The 18,801-nt window shown below is 36.9% G+C and overlaps 1 protein-coding gene across 2 annotated transcripts; it reads right to left on the reverse strand.

The window, feature by feature from the left end:
- Positions 1–3,417: 3,417 nt before the first annotated feature.
- Positions 3,418–18,512, reverse strand: Rubicon (run domain Beclin-1-interacting and cysteine-rich domain-containing protein rubicon). Of its 2 annotated transcripts, none has more exons than XM_045753765.2 (14): positions 18,377–18,512; positions 17,259–17,490; positions 16,281–16,358; positions 14,834–15,000; positions 14,307–14,439; positions 12,061–13,731; positions 11,085–11,301; positions 10,791–10,907; positions 10,082–10,257; positions 9,709–9,854; positions 8,570–8,752; positions 7,882–8,064; positions 7,284–7,437; positions 3,418–5,695 (listed from the first exon to the last, which is right to left on the reverse strand). In XM_045753765.2, the coding sequence occupies exons 2-14, from the start codon at positions 17,466–17,468 to the stop codon at positions 5,492–5,494; spliced, it is 3,639 nt and encodes a 1,212-aa protein (XP_045609721.1). In that variant the 5' UTR covers positions 17,469–17,490; positions 18,377–18,512; the 3' UTR covers positions 3,418–5,491. The 2 variants fall into 2 exon arrangements, with proteins under 2 accessions (XP_045609721.1, XP_045609722.1); XM_045753766.2 differs by having other exon boundaries at positions 18,297–18,425.
- Positions 18,513–18,801: the final 289 nt, after the last annotated feature.

Here is an 18,801-nt window from a genome sequence, read left to right on the forward strand (position 1 = left end):
AGGCCAGCCAACTACTCAACAAACACACACAGACAAACAAACAAACATCACATGTGTTGCTTAATATCCCCACACTGACGCCAGCACTTGCTCACTCTTCGGTTACAGTCTTCCCGGAATTTTCACATCATGTAATTTAATTCACTTTAATTTTCACCCTTTCTCTCTCTGGAGAGTTTACAATTTAGTCAACTTTAATTACAATAAAAGTTTTTCCAAATTACATTAAGGCAAACGCCAGATGACTGCCAGAGGCGTTTCAGAGACTTGTGTCTTGAGCAGCAAGCTTCAGGTCTCTCCCCTAAGCATCACACCTTGTATTTTATGTTTGAGATAACGTCATTAGCCCACCACTATACAGTTGCATCTCTCTCCCTCTCTCTCTCGTGTGTGTGGGTGAGTACAAACACACACACACACACACACACACACACACATGATGTGGTGGAGGCAGACTCCATACACAGTTTCAAGTGTAGATATGATAGAGCCCAGTAGGCTCAGGAATCTGTACACCAGTTGATTGACTGTTGAGAGGCGGGACCAAAGAGCCAGAGCTCAACCCCCGTAAGCACAATTAGGTGAATACACACACACACACACACACATAGTGTATATGCGTTGAGGTTCAGAAATTTGCGACGAGTCTCGTCCCAGAGTTGCGAGGGATGGGGTATGAAGAGCGACTGAAGGCACTGAACCTGACAACGTTAGGAGGAGGGAGCAGCGAGATGTGAGAGCAACATATCAAACACAGTACTTAGAGGGATTGACAGAGTGGAAATAGTCAAAACTCAGATGAGTCATAGCGATGTTAGAAAGTTTTACTTTAGCATGAGAGTATTGGGAAAATGGAATGAACTAAAGGAGCAGGTTGTGGAAGCAAACACAATTCATTGTTTTAAAACTATATATGATAGAGAAGTAGGACAGGAGTCATTGCTGTAAACTACCGGCGGCTAGAAAGGCGGGAGCCAAGAGCCAGTGTTCGATCCTGCAGGCACATATAGGTGAGTACACACACACACAGAAGATAGAAGCAAAAAGAGGAGATATGATGATCATCACTTACAAAATAATAAGAGGAATCGACCTAATTGACAAAGACTAATTCCTAAAACCGACAAACTCAAAAACTAAGAGGTCACAGAGTCGAGCTAAGAAAACAAAAGCACCAAAAAAATATTAGAAAGTTTTGTTTTGTAAACAGAGCGGCAGACGGTTGGAACAAGCTAAGTGAGAAGGTGGTGGAGGCCAAAACCGTCACTAGTTTCAAAATGTTATACGACAAAGAGTGCTGGGAAGACGGGACACCACGAGCGTGGCTCTCATCTTGTAACTACACTTTGGTAATTACACTCGTGTCCTCGGGTTGGTGTGTTGGGGGAGCCTCGTGGCTGGGTGGTCAGCGCTCGAGGGGTCGTAGTCCTAAGGGACCGGGTTTGACTCCCTGTCATGACAGAAACAAATAAACAGAGTTTCTTTTACCCTGATGTCCCTGTTCACCTAGCAGTTAGACAGGTGCTACGGGCTACTTCCTGGATATGTGTGTGTATATGTGCTAGAGATAAATATATGTAGTAGACATAATAGAAGAAAAAATAGATTGGTTAGAAAGGCGGGGTCCAGGAGCAAATAGCTCGATTCTGCAGACACAAATAGTAAATACACACACGGAGGACACTCAAAGGGTTGGTTTGCGACCCAGGCAGAGCCGACTCCAGCGCCCGAGGCAAGAGACCAGAATTTCAATCAAGAAACATGATGATTGTGAGGATGGGGAGTGGAGGGTGAGGGAGGGAGGGAGGGTGTATGTGTGTGTGAGGGAGTGTACTCAGCTACTTGTGCTTGCGGGGGTTGAGCTCCGGCTCTTTGGTCCCACGTCTCAACTGTCAGTCAACTGGTGTACAGGTTCCTGAGCCTACTGGGCTCTATCATATCTACATTTGAAACTGTGTATGGAGTCAGCCTCCACCACATCACTGCCTAATGCATTCCATCTGTTAACTACTCTGACACTGAAAAAGTTCTTTCTAACGTCTCTGTGGTTCATTTGGGTACTCAGTTTCCACCTGTGTACCCTTGTTTGTGTACCACCCGTGTTAAACAGCTTATCTTTATCTACCCTGTCAAATCCTCTGAGAATTTTGTAGGCAGTGATAATGTCTCCCAGTGTCACGCAGCCTTTCCTCGTAACTCGTGCCTCTTAGTTCTGGGACTAGCCTAGTGGCATACCTCTGAACTTTTTCCAGCTCGCCTTGTGCTTGACAAGGTACGGGTTCCACGCTGGGGCCGCATACTTTAGGATTGGTCTTACATATGTGGTATACAAGGTGTGTGTATTCACCTAATTATATTCATCTAGTTGTGCTTGCAGGGGTTGAGCTCTGCTCTTTCGGCCCACCTCTCAACTGTTACTACAAATTTTTTTCACACACACCCAGGAAGCAGCCAATAACAGCTGTCTAACTCCCAGATACCTATTTACTACTAGGTAACAGTGGCATCAGGGTGAAAGAAACTCTGCCCATTGTTACTCGTCGGTGCCGGGAATTTCACTATTCCCTAAGATATGAATTTCCCATATTCACCAAGATGTGTGTGTGTGTATACTCATCTAGTTGTGCTTGCGGGGGTTGAGCTTCATCTCTTTGGTCTTCTCTCAACCGTCAATCAACTAGTGTACAGATTCCAGAGCCTACTGGGCTGTATCATATCTACACTTGACACTGTGTATGGAGTCTGCCTCCACCACATCACTTCCTAGTGCATTCCATTTATTAACTCTTATTTTCTGCCCGAAACGCTTTGCGTAATAGTGGCTTTAGGCATTGTATGTACTAGCTCTATCTATAAAGCCAACAAACATTGTAAAATCTCTATGTATGTACCTTTACCTAAATAAAAATTATTATTATTATTATTATTATTATAACTACTCTGACACTGAAAAAATTCTAATGTCTCTGTGGCTCATTTGGGTACTAAGTTCCCACCTGTGTCCTTTTGTTCGAGTTCTACCCATGCTTAAGAGTTTGTCTTTGTCCACGTACGTACATATGTGAAGGGTGAAGGAAGGGGGGGGGGTGTGTGTGGAGTGTGAATGGGTGTGTGTGGAGGGCAAGTGACTGTGTGTGTGTGTGTGTGTGTGTAGGGGGAAGAGGATGAGGATGTGTGTCATGATTGAAACTTTCTTAAGTTAAATTTGTGTGCAAATATATTGCTAAAACTAACACCCACACACACATGCCTTTTACCATCCTTACCAAATCTTCCCATCTGTAGTCTGCACACCTACCTAGCATCCACAACACTACTGAACTGCATATTCAGTGTAGAGGACTGCATATTAAGGACAACTATTGTTAATCTTGCATCCACTCTTCGTTAGTGTCATGAAAGTGAATAAACAAAAAACATGTTTAACAAACTTTATTTGAAGTTCTACCTGCTAACTTTTCTTAAATACTGTACTGTACTTTATAAGGCTTCTTGGAATCATAATTTCTGAATAACATTTAAATTATATATTAGTTCCTAAGATTTGTAAATTCTTACATCCAGCAAATATCATAGTGGATTACTTAACAACAATGAACAGTGCTGGTCGACAACACCATCAATTAAAAACTATAATACTTATAAGAATTAACTACTTAGTTGCCTAAACAGAATATGGAATGAAATATGAACAATTTGACACACAATATGAAAGTGGCATCACATAAGGCCCATTATCATCTACACAAAAAACAACCTGAGCTTAGTAGCTTCCACAACCATTGTATTAATTCTTCTTATTCAATATATAGGCCACAATTTTACATTAGATGTGCAATTGACATTTGGTCGTATGAAGTAGACTTAGAACTTGTAGATTAGGTAGTATCTGCCCTAACAAATCTTTTGTGATATTATAGCTAGACAATTTATTTTTACCATTTAGTATTACAATGATGTTACCAATAACAAATGCATAAAGCTATTAAAACAAGATAATAACTTACACAGAGAGATGGAAAGCACACCAAGTGCCATGTTACCAATATTTTCTCAATACTGAAGACTAGTTTAACATATTATTTATTATCTGACCTTTCTCTTTCCTTTCTGACCAATTCTTTGTCCTCAGAATAAAGCTTAGAACAGAAACTTGTTACACTATTTAAAATTATCAATAATCTTTTTTTTCAAATTCAAACAAATTTAAGACTTTCTAATATTTAAGTAACACACAAACACATTCATACTATATTTTTAAAAGGACAAAATAGCAAGTCCCAACAGAATGTTCCTCTACCAGAGATGAGAAATACTTCTTGACCGTGACAACTATACCTACCATAACACATTAGGTAAATAATGTCACAAAGCAAAAAACATTTAACAGTTATCAATATTTTCATTCAACTAAAATGGCCGTCTTAGTCTCAAACATGCAAGTCAATACTCACCAGCAATATTACTTCCCTTTTACAGTACACGACGATAGATAAAAGTTTAAGACACGTTCCTTTACTCTCAATTTTGCTTTCAATATTAATTACAATTATAAAAATATAATAGTTAAGATATATAATTACCGTACTTTGAAAGTTATTCACTTCCAATTTACAGCAACCATTCTTTTTTACTCTTTAAATGCAACTACAGTACTGTATACACTGTATGATGCATTTCAACACCATGAAGAACAAATGATCTATAAAGATTTCAAGATTGCTAATTAACATTGATGTTAAATGATTTTCATCACATTTCCTTATTTTGTATGCATTAATTTATTTGGTTGTACAGAACTTGTATTGTATTATGTTCTTCTAATGCTGCCTCTAACACATGAAAGCTTCTCATTATTCTAACACGCCAATGTATACAGCCAGTATACAATATGTATTGGTTTTCATATTGTGACCAATTAATTTGTGCAATGAAGATATTTCAGCTAATAGTTATTTACTATTTTAACAGCAACTAATGCATTTCTGAAGTGAAACATCCGGTATGCAAAATGATTACAGTTCAGCTTGGAAACTTAAAATGTTTACATACTTTGAAGTGGGAGGTTAACAACTCCCTGGCAAGAAATAATACTAATCCGTATAAAGCAAAGTGGCTCATAACGTCCCTCTACTCTTGCTTTCTTAACGGTCTTGACGAGCAATAAAAAGTATACTACCAGTAAACTTTACTAAGTATCTAAGTTGTTTGGCAGTCACCTTTGATTCTTTAGGAAAATTGAAAATATGTACAAGCATTATACAGGATACAGATCTGATACTGTGAGATAAAATTACTCTTTGGTAGACTTGTTTCAAGTGTCAATCCAGTGCAACTATCACAATTATAATAAGCTGCTTAGCATAGCTTCAAGACAAAAATATTTACAGAAATCATGGAAGAAAAAATGAAGGACAAACTGCATGTGCAGCCCTGTTCAAAGACAGAGAAAGGTATTTTGATTGGAGACAGGCATAACATATATAACCTCTTAAGAGTTCAGCAATTGAAGATTACCATGCGATAATCGTCTTGTTTCTCGTCTGATGCAACGAGGGCAACGGATTGGAGAAAAGCAGCCAGCATGGAAACAAGCACTGCAAGTATTACAGAGTGCAGTTGAATCCAATTGAAATGGAAAGATAGCATCTCCTAGGCCACATACTTCACAGATGAAACCTCGTCCCAAGCATACCTGCAAAAAATTATTTACTGATATTAGAAACAATGATGAGCATGTGATGAGCTGGTAAAATTCTTTTCAATGCACTAGTACTGTAAGAGTTTATTTTCAGTAGTAGTCATGTGTCAGAGCAAATGTTGTATTGTAATGAGAGACTGTACTTCCCTGGTACACACACACACACACACACACACATATTATATGACATGTTTTATGACATGGTTATATGACAAAGAGTGCTGGGAAGACAGGACACCACGAGCGTAGCTCTCATCCTGTAACTACACTTAGGTAATTACACTCACTCACTCACTCACTCACTCACACACACTCACACACACTCACTCACACACTCTCACTCACACACTCTCACTCACACACTCTCACTCACTCACTCACTCACTCACTCACTCACTCACTCACTCACACACACACACACTCACTCACTCACTCACTCACTCACTCACTCACTCACTCTCTCACTCTCTCACTCTCTCACTCTCTCACTCTCTCACTCTCTCACTCTCTCACTCACTCTCTCTCTCTCTCTCTCTCTCTCTCTCTCTCTCTCTCTCTCTCTCTCTCTCTCTCTATATATATATATATATATATATATATATATATATATATATATATATATATATATATATATATATATATATATATATATATATATATGTCGTACCTAGTAGCCAGAACGTACTTCTTGGCCTACTATGCAAGGCCCGATTTGCCTAATAAGCCAATTTTTTATGAATTAATATATTTTCTCTAATTTGTTTCTTATGAAATGATAAAGCTACCCATTTCATTATGTATGAGGTCAATTTTTGTTTATTGAAGTTAAAATTAACGTAGATATATGACCGAACCTAACCAACCCTACCTAACCTAACCTAACCTATCTTTATAGGTTAGGTTCGGTTAGGTAGCAGAAAAAGTTAGGTTAGGTTAGGTTAGGTAGGTTAGGTAGTCGAAAAAACATTAATTCATGAAAACTTGGCTTAGTAGGCAAATCGGGCCTTGAATAGTAGGCTGAGAAGTGCGTTCTGGCTACTAGGTACGACATATATATATATATATATATATATATATGTGTGTGTGTGTGTGTGTGTATATATATATATATATATATATATATATGTGTGTGTGTGTGTGTATATATATATATATATATATACACACACACACAGTATATACAGTATATTCTCTCCCAGTAATTGAACTCCTGCTGGGAATACTTTCTCATTTAATTTCCAAATCCTTATCCTACACTTACTCATTCTTAATGATTACTTTTCCATTCCACTAGCTTATTCCATCTGTATAAAATATGGGGTAATAACTCACAATGTGTATTACCCCAACAGTTCCATCATACACATTTCATACACTTAAATTCAAATTAAAAGTTTTAAGTTACATATAGTGACCTGTAACAACTTTGGCACACCTTCAAAATTATTTTTACCATTTACCAATGTTTATTTTCACATAAGAAAACACCTTTGTCATTAAAAAGCAGTGTTAGATGGCAATATTTGCAGCAACTCAAATCTCCAGTTAAATTTATCTTGAAACAACTTTGAAGTTGACTAACCTGACACTTGGCAATATGCACAATACACTGCGAGGTGATACTCTTCAGCTCCGTCACCAGCAAGCCGGCCTTCACAGATATGAGGTCATCCAAAGAGTATGCGTGAGGATCTCCCGACCAATGTGGAGGTGTCTTACTAAGCATCACTTTTTCACTATAAAGCAGAATTGCATATTAAACTACACTCTTCTATACAGATTTCTGTCCTGTACAATCCTTTAACAAATATTTAATGAAGCAATTTGGAAAACTGCACTTGTAGGGTAAGCATCAGTTTCTTGTATTGGAATATATTTTATTGATGCCACGTTCTTGTATGTTGCTCTGAGAGCTCATTCCACTTCAGGTAGTAAGAAAAGTCAATATGGCTTTGAAAGAAAAGAAACGCAAACTAAACTTTTTCAGATATATATATATATATATATATATATATATATATATATATAGTCTGTGTATATATATATATATATATATATATATATATATATATATATATATATACATATATATATATATATATATATATATATATATATATATATATATATATATATATATATACACAGACCTCAGACATAAATCTAGGACCGAATATTACCTTTGAGACCTGCTACAGGTGTTGATGTACGGTAAAGAGCGGTACAACTGCAGTCGGTAGATGTACGCTTGGTGAAGGTGTCGGCACCGTTTATATAGCCCAGGATTGAGAGCATCAATATTGAACAGTGGATCACTTCTCATACTTTTTATTAGTTCTGATGAAAATTTAGCTACTGGATACCTATAAGAAAAATATTTTTGTATTTATATACTAATTATTTAACCTAATAAAAAATATTGCAATGCAATATTGTCATTGTATTTATATAATATTTCCATGTATTCATACAATGTAATATAACCAATGCATATTGGTTATAAATATACATTATATTATTATTAATATAGAGGAAACTTAAAATCTTTGATTTTCAGTTTTATTACAAGGAAGAAAGAAAGAAAGGCACCCATCATCTTTTGCAGTTTCATAGTCTACAAATCTATTCAATGCTCTGCTTTATGTGATACAGTACTCATCTATTTTTTTTTAGGTTTCCCAAACCTTTGATAAGACTAAGCACCACTCAAACTTTTTTTTAAATAACTGCTGAAGTAGTCTAAAATGTGTACAAAATTAAAATCCATTATTTACAGTAATTCAAATCATAAATGTGGTCAATAAAATTTAAAAAATCATTATAATAATACACACTAAACTGCAAAAACCTATATAAATGTTTCCTTACAATTTGAAATCCCATTTATGAAGTATTTTGGCCGGAATCATAGCAGTCTGGTTGGTGTGACAGGTTGTGCAGAAGTATCGACCTAAGTAATTACAAAGTCGGAAGTGCCTGCTAAGGCGCTCAGTTACGCGCATACCACAGCCTGCACACCGCCACCCTTGGCCACCCATCAACACCGAACGCCTGCAATATAAAGATTACACGCCACAATTACAAACTGGTATTATGCAAATACAGTACATACCGCTACATTAAATTCTTATTACTAACAATATACCCATGCTACTTAAATATGAAGCAGAATTCTTAAAGAAATAGTATAGCATTTAAAAACAAAATTAAATGTAACTATTTTCATTCTCCCTTTTCTAATTACCCTCATTACAGATGAAAATATGATTCTCAGATTTTATACAAATGTCAATCACTTGACATATAATCCTATTCAGTTGTCATGGAAGACCATTTACCAGTTCCAGTCCCACACCAGGAAATCAGAAGGTATAGCAAAGACAGGACTATCTGGACTTTGACCAAATTTAAACTATTCTTCAAATTCACGTTAAGTCTTGGTAAGAATGGAACTCTAGGTATACAAGGGGGGATATGATCACTACATACAAGCTGCTGAAAGGAATCTATAAGATGGACAAGGATGGCCCCATTAAATTTAAATAAAATAGAATAAAAGGACATCAATGGAAACTGGAAATATAAGTGAGTAGATGTGTAAGGATATACAGTACTCATACAGTGGTCAAGAAATTGAATGCATCAAAAGAAAATATAGCAGAAACCACTTCAGAAGGAATATGAGAAACATAGATATATAATTCCTGTTATTAGGGACAGGAAGCCTGTGTATGTATATATAATAGACTTGTCCTGAGGCCCCATCCCCCCCAGAGGCATTAGGCAAAATCAAATGTGTGTATCATTTTCTGTCCCACCCTGGAATAAAATCCAGGATCCCCAACTGAGAACCGAAAACAAAAAGTTAAAAGGCGGGGCATATCGAACTAGGCCATATTCTTTGCATAAACCGATAGGTAAATGTCGACAACTGAAGCCAACTGCTCTGTTACTGCTGTGATAAGGAATCAATATAACAAATCAAATCTTGTACTGTACTCCCTTACTTTGTGTTGGTGTGAAGAGTGAAAATGAGCTGAGGTCTCGGCGGAGCCCAATCAGAAGTTCCACGGAGCTGAGTTTGTGAGAGTGATGCCTTCCCTGCTCCACTATCATCAGGACTAACTGCCACACTTGTAGGCAATGGCAACAGCTGATAGTAAAGAAAAATGTTTGCTCTACATAATCACCTCTTATTACCACACAAATTGTGAATATTGCATGTAACTACAAAATACACGAAGGAATGAAATGGCAAGAATAATTGTTAATTAACTGACAAGCAAAAATAGAGGTAAAATAATAATACAAAATTCTATCAGTAATGTCTTTAAAAAACCAACTGTTGTATAAATTTTCACACCTTGTACATCTACTAACCTTTTGTGGTACATCCTGTTCAGACACGAGCCACTCCAGCTCACATGCTTTGGGAAGCCTTTGTTCATTGAAGTGTTTAAGCAAGTTCAAAGCAACATTCTCTGCTGAGGTTAGGTCAGTCTTGAAAGGTGAGGGTTCACTCTCTGAAGTCGTTCTTGATTGCAAAATTGGAGTGTCTGATAAAAAGAATGGATACAAGATTCTTGAACAAAGCAAAAGGCATACTAAATGACAGCCAATGGAGTACTATTACTAGACAATAATAAATTAAATTAAGAAAACACTTCCCTTTACACTTCCCATCTTATTGTTGAGTCTCTTCTTTAGCCTATCACACAAGTAAAATTAACTGTTGGTAACAAGACTCAATATACAGTACTGTACTGTATTGCATTTTTCCATGCTTAACCACTTCTGCCTAAGAAATGTAAACATGTTCTACACTCAAAAAGTGACAACCATTCTTAGCTTGATATGAGGCATCGGGAAAATGTGCTTAAGCAGAGAGTTAAGTACTAAATAAACAACAATACCAGTTAAATTCATATCTTACTTATTTAATATCTAACATTTTAGAACATTATCAAGTGAGCAATACACCTTTAACTTCCTAGCGTTGCCAAATCAAGCCTCTTTTTTCTTTCAACAGTAGTTGTTGTTTTCGGTAAATAAATGGGCCCACATGACAGCGAGTCAAAACTGTCCTCACCTTCGCAGCTTGATGATCCATCGTTCTCCAGCTCCTCCTCCAACTCCGAAACCATATCAGACTCACTATTGTAGGCCGAGCTCTGTGGCGACTCGTACACACTGTAATCAGTAGTACCTGCAAAGCCACCAACACAACACATTTGAGCACTGATAAGTCTCATAAATTTATAATTTTACTACTGCTTAGTAAAATTATAAACTTCATTTAAGTGCCATACAGATATAAAAAAAAACAATATACATCAATGTATTAAGCAAAACTTACATCACATGTACTTTAAAGTGCTCTTACTTTCTAATTTTCCTGATGATTTAGAGGCCCATTTCTGAGGATCAGAAATGGATTCAATTACAGTATTAGTAGAGGTAGTTGCTGACAAGACAGAGCCAGATATTTTTTGCCTTCTTTTCTCCCTGATGCGAGCCTGAAGACTACGAATCTCTTCATCACTCTCATCACCTGTTCCTGGACTAGAGCTATACTTCTGTTGCCAGGCATCAAACTGCATCTAAATACAAAAATAAAGCTTTGAGTGCACATGAAAAGTATTTTCCTGAGTAGTACACCTATTTGCTTAGTAAGGCAAGATTTTACTGACATTTTACTTTAAATTGTAAGCCGCAAACAATTTCGACTCTTAAATTTACTTTACCAGTTGTAGTTATATGAAAGAAATAAAACTTGGAAATATAAGACTCGCTTAAAACTACTAATCATGTATGGTAATGAAAGGTAACCCACTCTGCGTACCTCGGACACTCGTCTTTCTCGGCAAGTATCTTCTTACTCCATGAGAATGGGAGATGTTATGTCATGTTTACCTTGTGTTAAGTGGACTTCTCATTATCTGATTTAACTGGAACTGTACCCGATCTAGTTCAGTCACAGGTCCAGATAATCCATAGGTTTTGAATTTTGCTGTTTTATGCAAATTAATTTTATTTTTATTGGCTTTAAACAAGAGAACACATGTGTGCACATATTTTGATACCACAACCAGATAGGGAAAGTACATTTGTAATATTTTTTTTCAAGTTTATTGCCAATATAAATCTGAATTACCTAGAGCTTCCATTTTATGTGGACACTATACTTAAAAATACGGTACAGTACTACCAAATATACCTGGATTAGATTTCATCCACTCCACATAGAGACGTGTTAATAGGAACTAGATAATGAGGAGCTGACTTATAGGATTAAATGCACACTACACTGTATAATACAGTGATATCTTGCTTAAACATAAAATGGACACACACATTACCTGTGTCAGAGCAGCAATCACAGCTTCAGAAATGTTGAAATGGGCATTTTCTCTATCCAACTCGGCATACTGCTTGTGGAACTCTTTGGATGAAAGAAACCCAATGAGACTTTGTCCTGGTTGGGGACGAGGGAAGAATCCATTGTCAGCTGCTGGGGTTATACTATGACCCCCATCTTCCATAAAACGCTTACGCACTGGAACTGGTGCACTGATCCCAAAGTCTCCTGTTTTGCCTAGTTTTGTTGCTTTGAATTTAGATTCTAGTTCTGGTACGGTATTAGACTGTGATAGGCATAATTTTCCTACCAATTCCTGGGAGCCATCAGATCGAGAGCGACCATGGGTCTTTTTCTTTGCTTTAACTTCCTCGCTGGCTAATAAATTTCCTTTAAAATCTCTCACAGGTGCACTAAATGCTACATTATCAATAATTTCAGCAGAAAGATTAGTAGAAACTGGAGCTGAAGTAACATGTGGAAGGACACTTTTGGAAAAATTGCAGGGTGTAGAGACTACAGGACACTCGGTAGTCTGTGGTAACTCAGATGATGGAGGTACAACACTGGAAGGATTATTATTTGTAGAGGCATTCGATACAACAGGTTTATGAACCAAACTTTTTAAATTATCACAGGAACTGGACTGCTCAGAACCCTTTCTTAAACAATCATTTGAACAACTGATCTCCAGGTTACTGTCAGATTTTAATATCCCTCTACTATCTGTCAATAATTTGACAGATAAGCTTGAAGGCTGAGGAGTTGATGGGAACCGTCGTCTTCGTCTGGGAATTTGAGAAGAAATTCCATCCACAGTTTCTTCACTGTCCTGGTCACTATCTGCAGGTAAAGATGTCAGTCTTCCAGTACTAGCCCGGTGTCGTAACTGTGGAGTTCTGAACCCTTGAGAACCCCTTGATCTTTGGAAGCTACCAGTTGTACTACTGTCCCCATCACTTGTAGAACATTCCCCTCCATAGTTCACCTGTAAGAGGCTTGGAGAAATAGTACTCCCTGGTCCACTACCACTGTCACTTACATTCAAAAACTCTGTGAAAGACACAGGATGAAGATCTGATTGCAGGATGGGGGTTAACTCCTTGGGCCTTGCTCCAGTTTCACTAGTTAAAATATGAATAGTTTTGCCATGAACTAGTTTTGATATTGAAGAAAAAGTTGAGCCATCAGATACCCGAGGAGACTCATCTGTATTGAACACTATAGACTGATCAACAGGACTCATCATTGCAGGCCAGTCTGAACAATCTGAACTGCCATCTGGACTCTCTCGACGCATTAAAGTCACATCTTTACTTTCCACATTTACATTTACAGGTTTTGTGTTATCTCTAGATCTACCAATTTCTTTATTCTTAAGAGATTTAACAACTTCTGAACATGAAGGTACAATATCTAATTCCTTTTTTATTTCTTTATTTAAGCTCTTGTTTTGATTGTTAGACTGAGAAAACAATGTTGGGCACTCCTTTTCTGTAACTGGACTCGTTGGTAGAGATGAAGTGTTCCTTTTAAGAAGATCAGGTTTACTCATCAAATCGGCTGAATTTATGCCGCAGAGACGCGGTCTTATTCGTGAGCCCATTTGATTAGCTGAATCATTGTGAGGCATAGTTGTGGTTCCAGGAAGTGGCTGGTATGTCCCAACAAGCTGCAGATAAATATCAGTGTTAAATCCTATTGACATTCCCTGTCCCAACAACAAGATAACACAATATCTATCACAGTAATGACGTCACATCTATGCAGAATTATTAGAATTATATGTTTTTTATTCTATAATAATAATAATAATAATAATCAGCATAGAGATGAGTACACCTGGTGAGACTTTGTGTGAAATTTGTCCTTAAAAATTCATGAACAAGAATAAATACTATTCAATATACTGTATATGATTTTTATAAAACTACTAAACGTTTCAAAATGTTACCATTTGTAATTTTTTTTTTATCTTTTTTAATACTGTATATAATGCCTCTTTCTGGTGGAGCCCCAGTGGATCCTTGAAGCTAACTCCCCGAGATGGGTGCCCACTACTGGGTTACATCAATTGTAGAGTCTTGTTTGGCCCACCAGAGACCAGACAAAGAGTCCGACTTTCTCACAGCCACAAGGAGCTGTGGATTGTTACAATCACCCACAGAGATAAGATACAGCAATAAATATAGCCAGAAGTTTATTTCACTTTATGTTGTTGAATATTTTACAGCACAATTTACTAACCAGTCTTGAGTTTATGTCAGCCAAGATAGATTGAGAATTCTCTTCCAGAGCTCGAAGGCAAGTTATGACAGCTGAAACGTGATCCTGAGAAGACATCAGTGCCCATGGATGATAATGCTTCTCAACATGATCTCTATAGAACAAGATTGAACATGGAGGTTAAAATAAGTCTTGTATTAAATAACACATAAAAAGATCATTTATTAAATTTACATAATACTGTACTGTACATATTTCAAAGCTTCACAAGATCTGTACAGATGAGATCCCTGAACATATAGCACATTACATACACTACAGCTATACAAGTTTCAGCAATATTTTTGTTTTTTGCAACAAACACAAAATTGTACTAGTAGGAATGGAGAACTGCACAAGTAACAGAAAATCAAATTAAAACAAATAAAGACTTCAAAATATTTTATTATATAATGTAGCATAACAACTAATTAGGGGACAAAGTGTCAAGTGAGCTATACAAGTAAACCTAGATAAGAGCTGGCAAAAATCCAGATTAGACACAGTACCTATCAGATGTAAGGGCTTCAATTTTAGCCGCAAGCTGCAGTTTCTCCAAAGACATATGAATCCAATTGTCTGCTGGTCGAGGGGTAGTTGTCATCTTTACACAGGGTCCTAATGCTGGATAGAGAACCCGTAGACCAACCACAAATGGCCACATATCGGCATTCCCCTGCAATTCAAACAAATAATAATTTTGAAAGCTTATAAAGCTCATTTTCACAATGCATTATCTCCACCCATGATTCAAAACCAAAATGGATTTAGAAACTTTCTGCATTGACATGGTAAAAAGAATTAATTACCTACAGTATCAATTTTGCCTCCAGGATATGAACAAAAATACTACCTTAATAACTTAACCCTTAAGTTATGGATATGGATAGTCACACACGTTTGCCCATGTGCAAAAAAAAAAAAAAAAAAAAAAAAGGTAAGCTCCATTACATTACAATAACTGCATTCTAAGGGTTAAGGGCATAAGATATTCTTAATTCTTATAATGGTTAAGCACGAGAAGTACAAAATGTTGAAAATCTGTACTGAAAAGTTTATTAAACAATCATTAAAGGAATGCTTAAAATAAGAGCAGCGTCAAAGACTTAAAAGACAATTTACTCTCAAAGTTGAGAAACTAATAACCCTTTTATAAGAAAATGAGGTGATACATGGAAAAAAGGAATTATGAATTTTCTGTCTGAATATACAGTACAACATACACTAGGCTGGAATTCTAATAAGCTATAGAGTATTTTTATTACACAGAACACTTAACATTTCTTTGAAAAATTTTTAAAATCTACTTGCCCCAAATATATGGATAAGCCCATAAAGAGGTTATGCTTCCAAAGACAAGAGAATGAGAGAAACACGCTTCTTACAAAAAAGAATTGGTATAAGAGAATTATATATGTCTAAAGTTGGTGGCTAGATGCTTGGGGCTAACTTTACCCAACTTTGTAGGGTGAATGGTTTGGGGTATGGGATGGACATGGGTTGGACAGAGTCAATTCTATTAGTTCTATTACGAGGGGGGTCAGGCATAAAGGTGATCCCTCCATCTCATGTAATCAGTGAAACGTGGCTGACAATGTCCCTAGATTTCTCTCTCTTTTTTTTTTTTTTTCTGAGGTTGGAGGCTATAAGGGTATTTGGGAAAGGGGAACAGTGAAAGGGGAACAGGGTAAAGGGCCACAAGGAAAGAATGTGGGGAGAGTGGGAAGAAGGGAGAAAATGGGAGAGATGATATGCCAGAGGGGAAAGGGGGGGGGGGGGCAGGAAAGAGGGTAGGTGGAGAGAAGTGGGTGGGTGAGGGGAAAGAGAGGGAGGGAAAATGAAGTTAGTTGCGAGAAATTAACTAATGGTACAAACCACAGTATAAAAAGAAAACTTTTGACAATTTTAAAATGATTTATTTGTTATATTTGTGACAATAAGAATTATAATACTCACCTGCACATCAATATGTTTGCAGCCATGGCAGAAAATGTTCTTTACAGTTTCATATATACGTTGAAACCCTCCATACAACTGTAGAAGGAAAATTATTTTGGTGATTTTCAGAAAAATACAGTATCTTAATTTTTTGTCTATATATACAGTACTCAGTTGGCTGGAATAGTTTATTGAGTGAATGAATACTGATAGAGGGATTATAATATATTTATGCATGGTGAGTTTACATATTATTTACACTATGTGAATCAGCAGTAATCTTATAAAACAACACGTTTCTACATGACCACACTGGTGTTTAGTGGGGCAAGCAGCTGAAGCTGCAAACTTTGACTTGGTAACAGCACATCCACCACTCCCACTTACCACAGCAATGCTAAAACTACTCTCAGAATTCAAGTCATTAAAACTGGAAAATGAGTCGTCTTAAAAGAAATACATGGCTTTCAGGAACATCATGTGGCAAAGACTCTCATGCTGTAGCAGTGGAGGTGAGGAGTGAGAGCACGGTGGTGGTGGGCACCTATACAAGGTACACCTATAATGTACAGTATTGCACACCTAAGCAAAGGATTTATTAACCCTCTCCAATCTTTTCAATCACTATTTATTACACAAATAAAGTACACAAGAGGGAATCTTTTGTGACACAGTTAAAATTTAAATAGCTAAATACTGTATGTTGCATTCTACATACTGCACAGTACTACTGTATATATAAACAAAAGGGTAAGATAATTATCAAGTGAAAACACTGAGCCAGTTTGACTGTATAGCACTTGAAAGGGAGGGGGAATGACGTTATGAGGACAAGGAGCTGGGACACGAGGTTATGATGACAGAGTGATAGAAAGATGCCCTAACACTTGGACCATCAGTGATCAAACAATGGTCCTGCAAGAAGCAAGGCCATCACTGCACTGACCAATCCAAGTAGATGATAAAAATAAAAACAATAAATGTGTGCAACAATACCTGCCAGACTTGTGTTGGTCTTGATGTGAGAACGGCGCCAACTGTGTTGACCAACTCTGACAGCAGAGATTCAACCTCAGCCCTTTGAGTAACCAGTATTTCTTCTGCATCATCTTCATTTCTAACAAATTCCTCTTTCTTTGACACAAGAGATTTACTGGCGTTTTTATGCTGCATTAGACCCATTGATCCTTTCAAAAACTCTGCCATTGTCTTGGATGGTTTAGGTTCACTGTTAAATATTTAAAGACAAAAAAGGCGAATGAGAAAAATGAATAATACAAATTCAACTAATGATGTCTCAAGGCACTTAATTGATCAAGTTTTTTGTTTTTTCTTCAATCTAAACATTTTGTAACTTTAACATGTATATATTGTAGGTAGTACATGTGTGTGCATGGTATGGTTTACCATGCACACACATACACTACCCACCAGTACCAGTCAGTACTAGTCAGTTCGTTCTCGACTTACACTCGAGAATTCCAGGTTCGAATGCTGGGCGGGACAGAAATGGTTCGGCACATTTCCTATCACCTAATGCTCCTGTTCACCTAACAGTAAGTAGGTACTCAATCTTATTCTAAATGTCTTAAACAGTTAAAGTTACCTTACCTCATTTAGTGTTAAGCATTACCCTATAAGCATGTATATTATTCTTTTTTTATATGCCTGAATTGCTCTGCATATTAATAGCTTTATGTATTGTCTTACCTATGTAATTCTCCACTGTTAATGTATCATTTGTATGAACTCTTGAAGAAATAAAATATTATTATTTCAATTGCAAAACAAAGCTCAAGGTCAAACCACACGTGAATATATTCAACAAACAATGTAAGCCCTCTACAACCTACAAAAAAACTCCTATCTCAAAAAATACAACTGTCACATACAATATACAATAATACAATATCCACAATGAACTATTGCTACACAAGTGAGACAGGAACGAGACGGGGCGGCCAGACAGACAGGTCCGCCTCACTACACCTTCCTCACACACTCATAGCCATCAAAATGGTGTGAGTATACTACCTGTGCCAGGAGGAGAGCGCCAGGCAGCCCGTGCTGGGTGCTCAGGGCTCACAAGTGAGCACAAACCAGAGAAAACTCACTATTTAGGAAGGTCGCCGCCCACCCCTCACCAGTCAGCTGATGGTGTTGTTGTTTAGCTGCTTTTTGTCCCGAGTTTCATCATTACGTTCGAGTTGCAGATATATTTTGTTTGTTTATACTGTGTTGGCATCTGTCATTTATTATCTAGCACAAACATTACTAAAAAATCTACTCGTTGCTTCCTGCTTAAAGAATATGAGGTCAAATAATAATGATTGTATCAATGTTTAAACGCTGTTATAAATATATACAGATGTATATTTATATATACAAGCACTTACCAACCATGATCAAGGTCTCCTAAAAATAAGATCTTTTTATAGCTTTACTTCACAAGGATTTATTTTCTGTTTATTGTAACTGACTGATATTTGGCTCGTGTCATATTATCATTGAATATATTCAGTCGTCATACGGCAGTGAA

Source organism: Procambarus clarkii, chromosome 33 (assembly GCF_040958095.1).
Source record: "Procambarus clarkii isolate CNS0578487 chromosome 33, FALCON_Pclarkii_2.0, whole genome shotgun sequence".
In the NCBI taxonomy this organism is placed as follows: Eukaryota; Metazoa; Arthropoda; class Malacostraca; order Decapoda; family Cambaridae; genus Procambarus; species Procambarus clarkii.

Coding starts and splice junctions, on each gene's coding strand:
- Rubicon (XM_045753765.2), bottom strand. CDS start 17,468: ATGGCAGAGTTTTTGAAAGGATCAATGGGTCTAATGCAGCATAAAAAC. Junction 13,732..14,306: donor CTGACATAAACTCAAGACTG/GTTAGTAAATTG, acceptor ATTTATCTGCAG/CTTGTTGGGACATACCAGCC. Junction 7,438..7,881: donor ACCTGTAGCAGGTCTCAAAG/GTAATATTCGGT, acceptor TCTGCTTTATAG/TGAAAAAGTGATGCTTAGTA.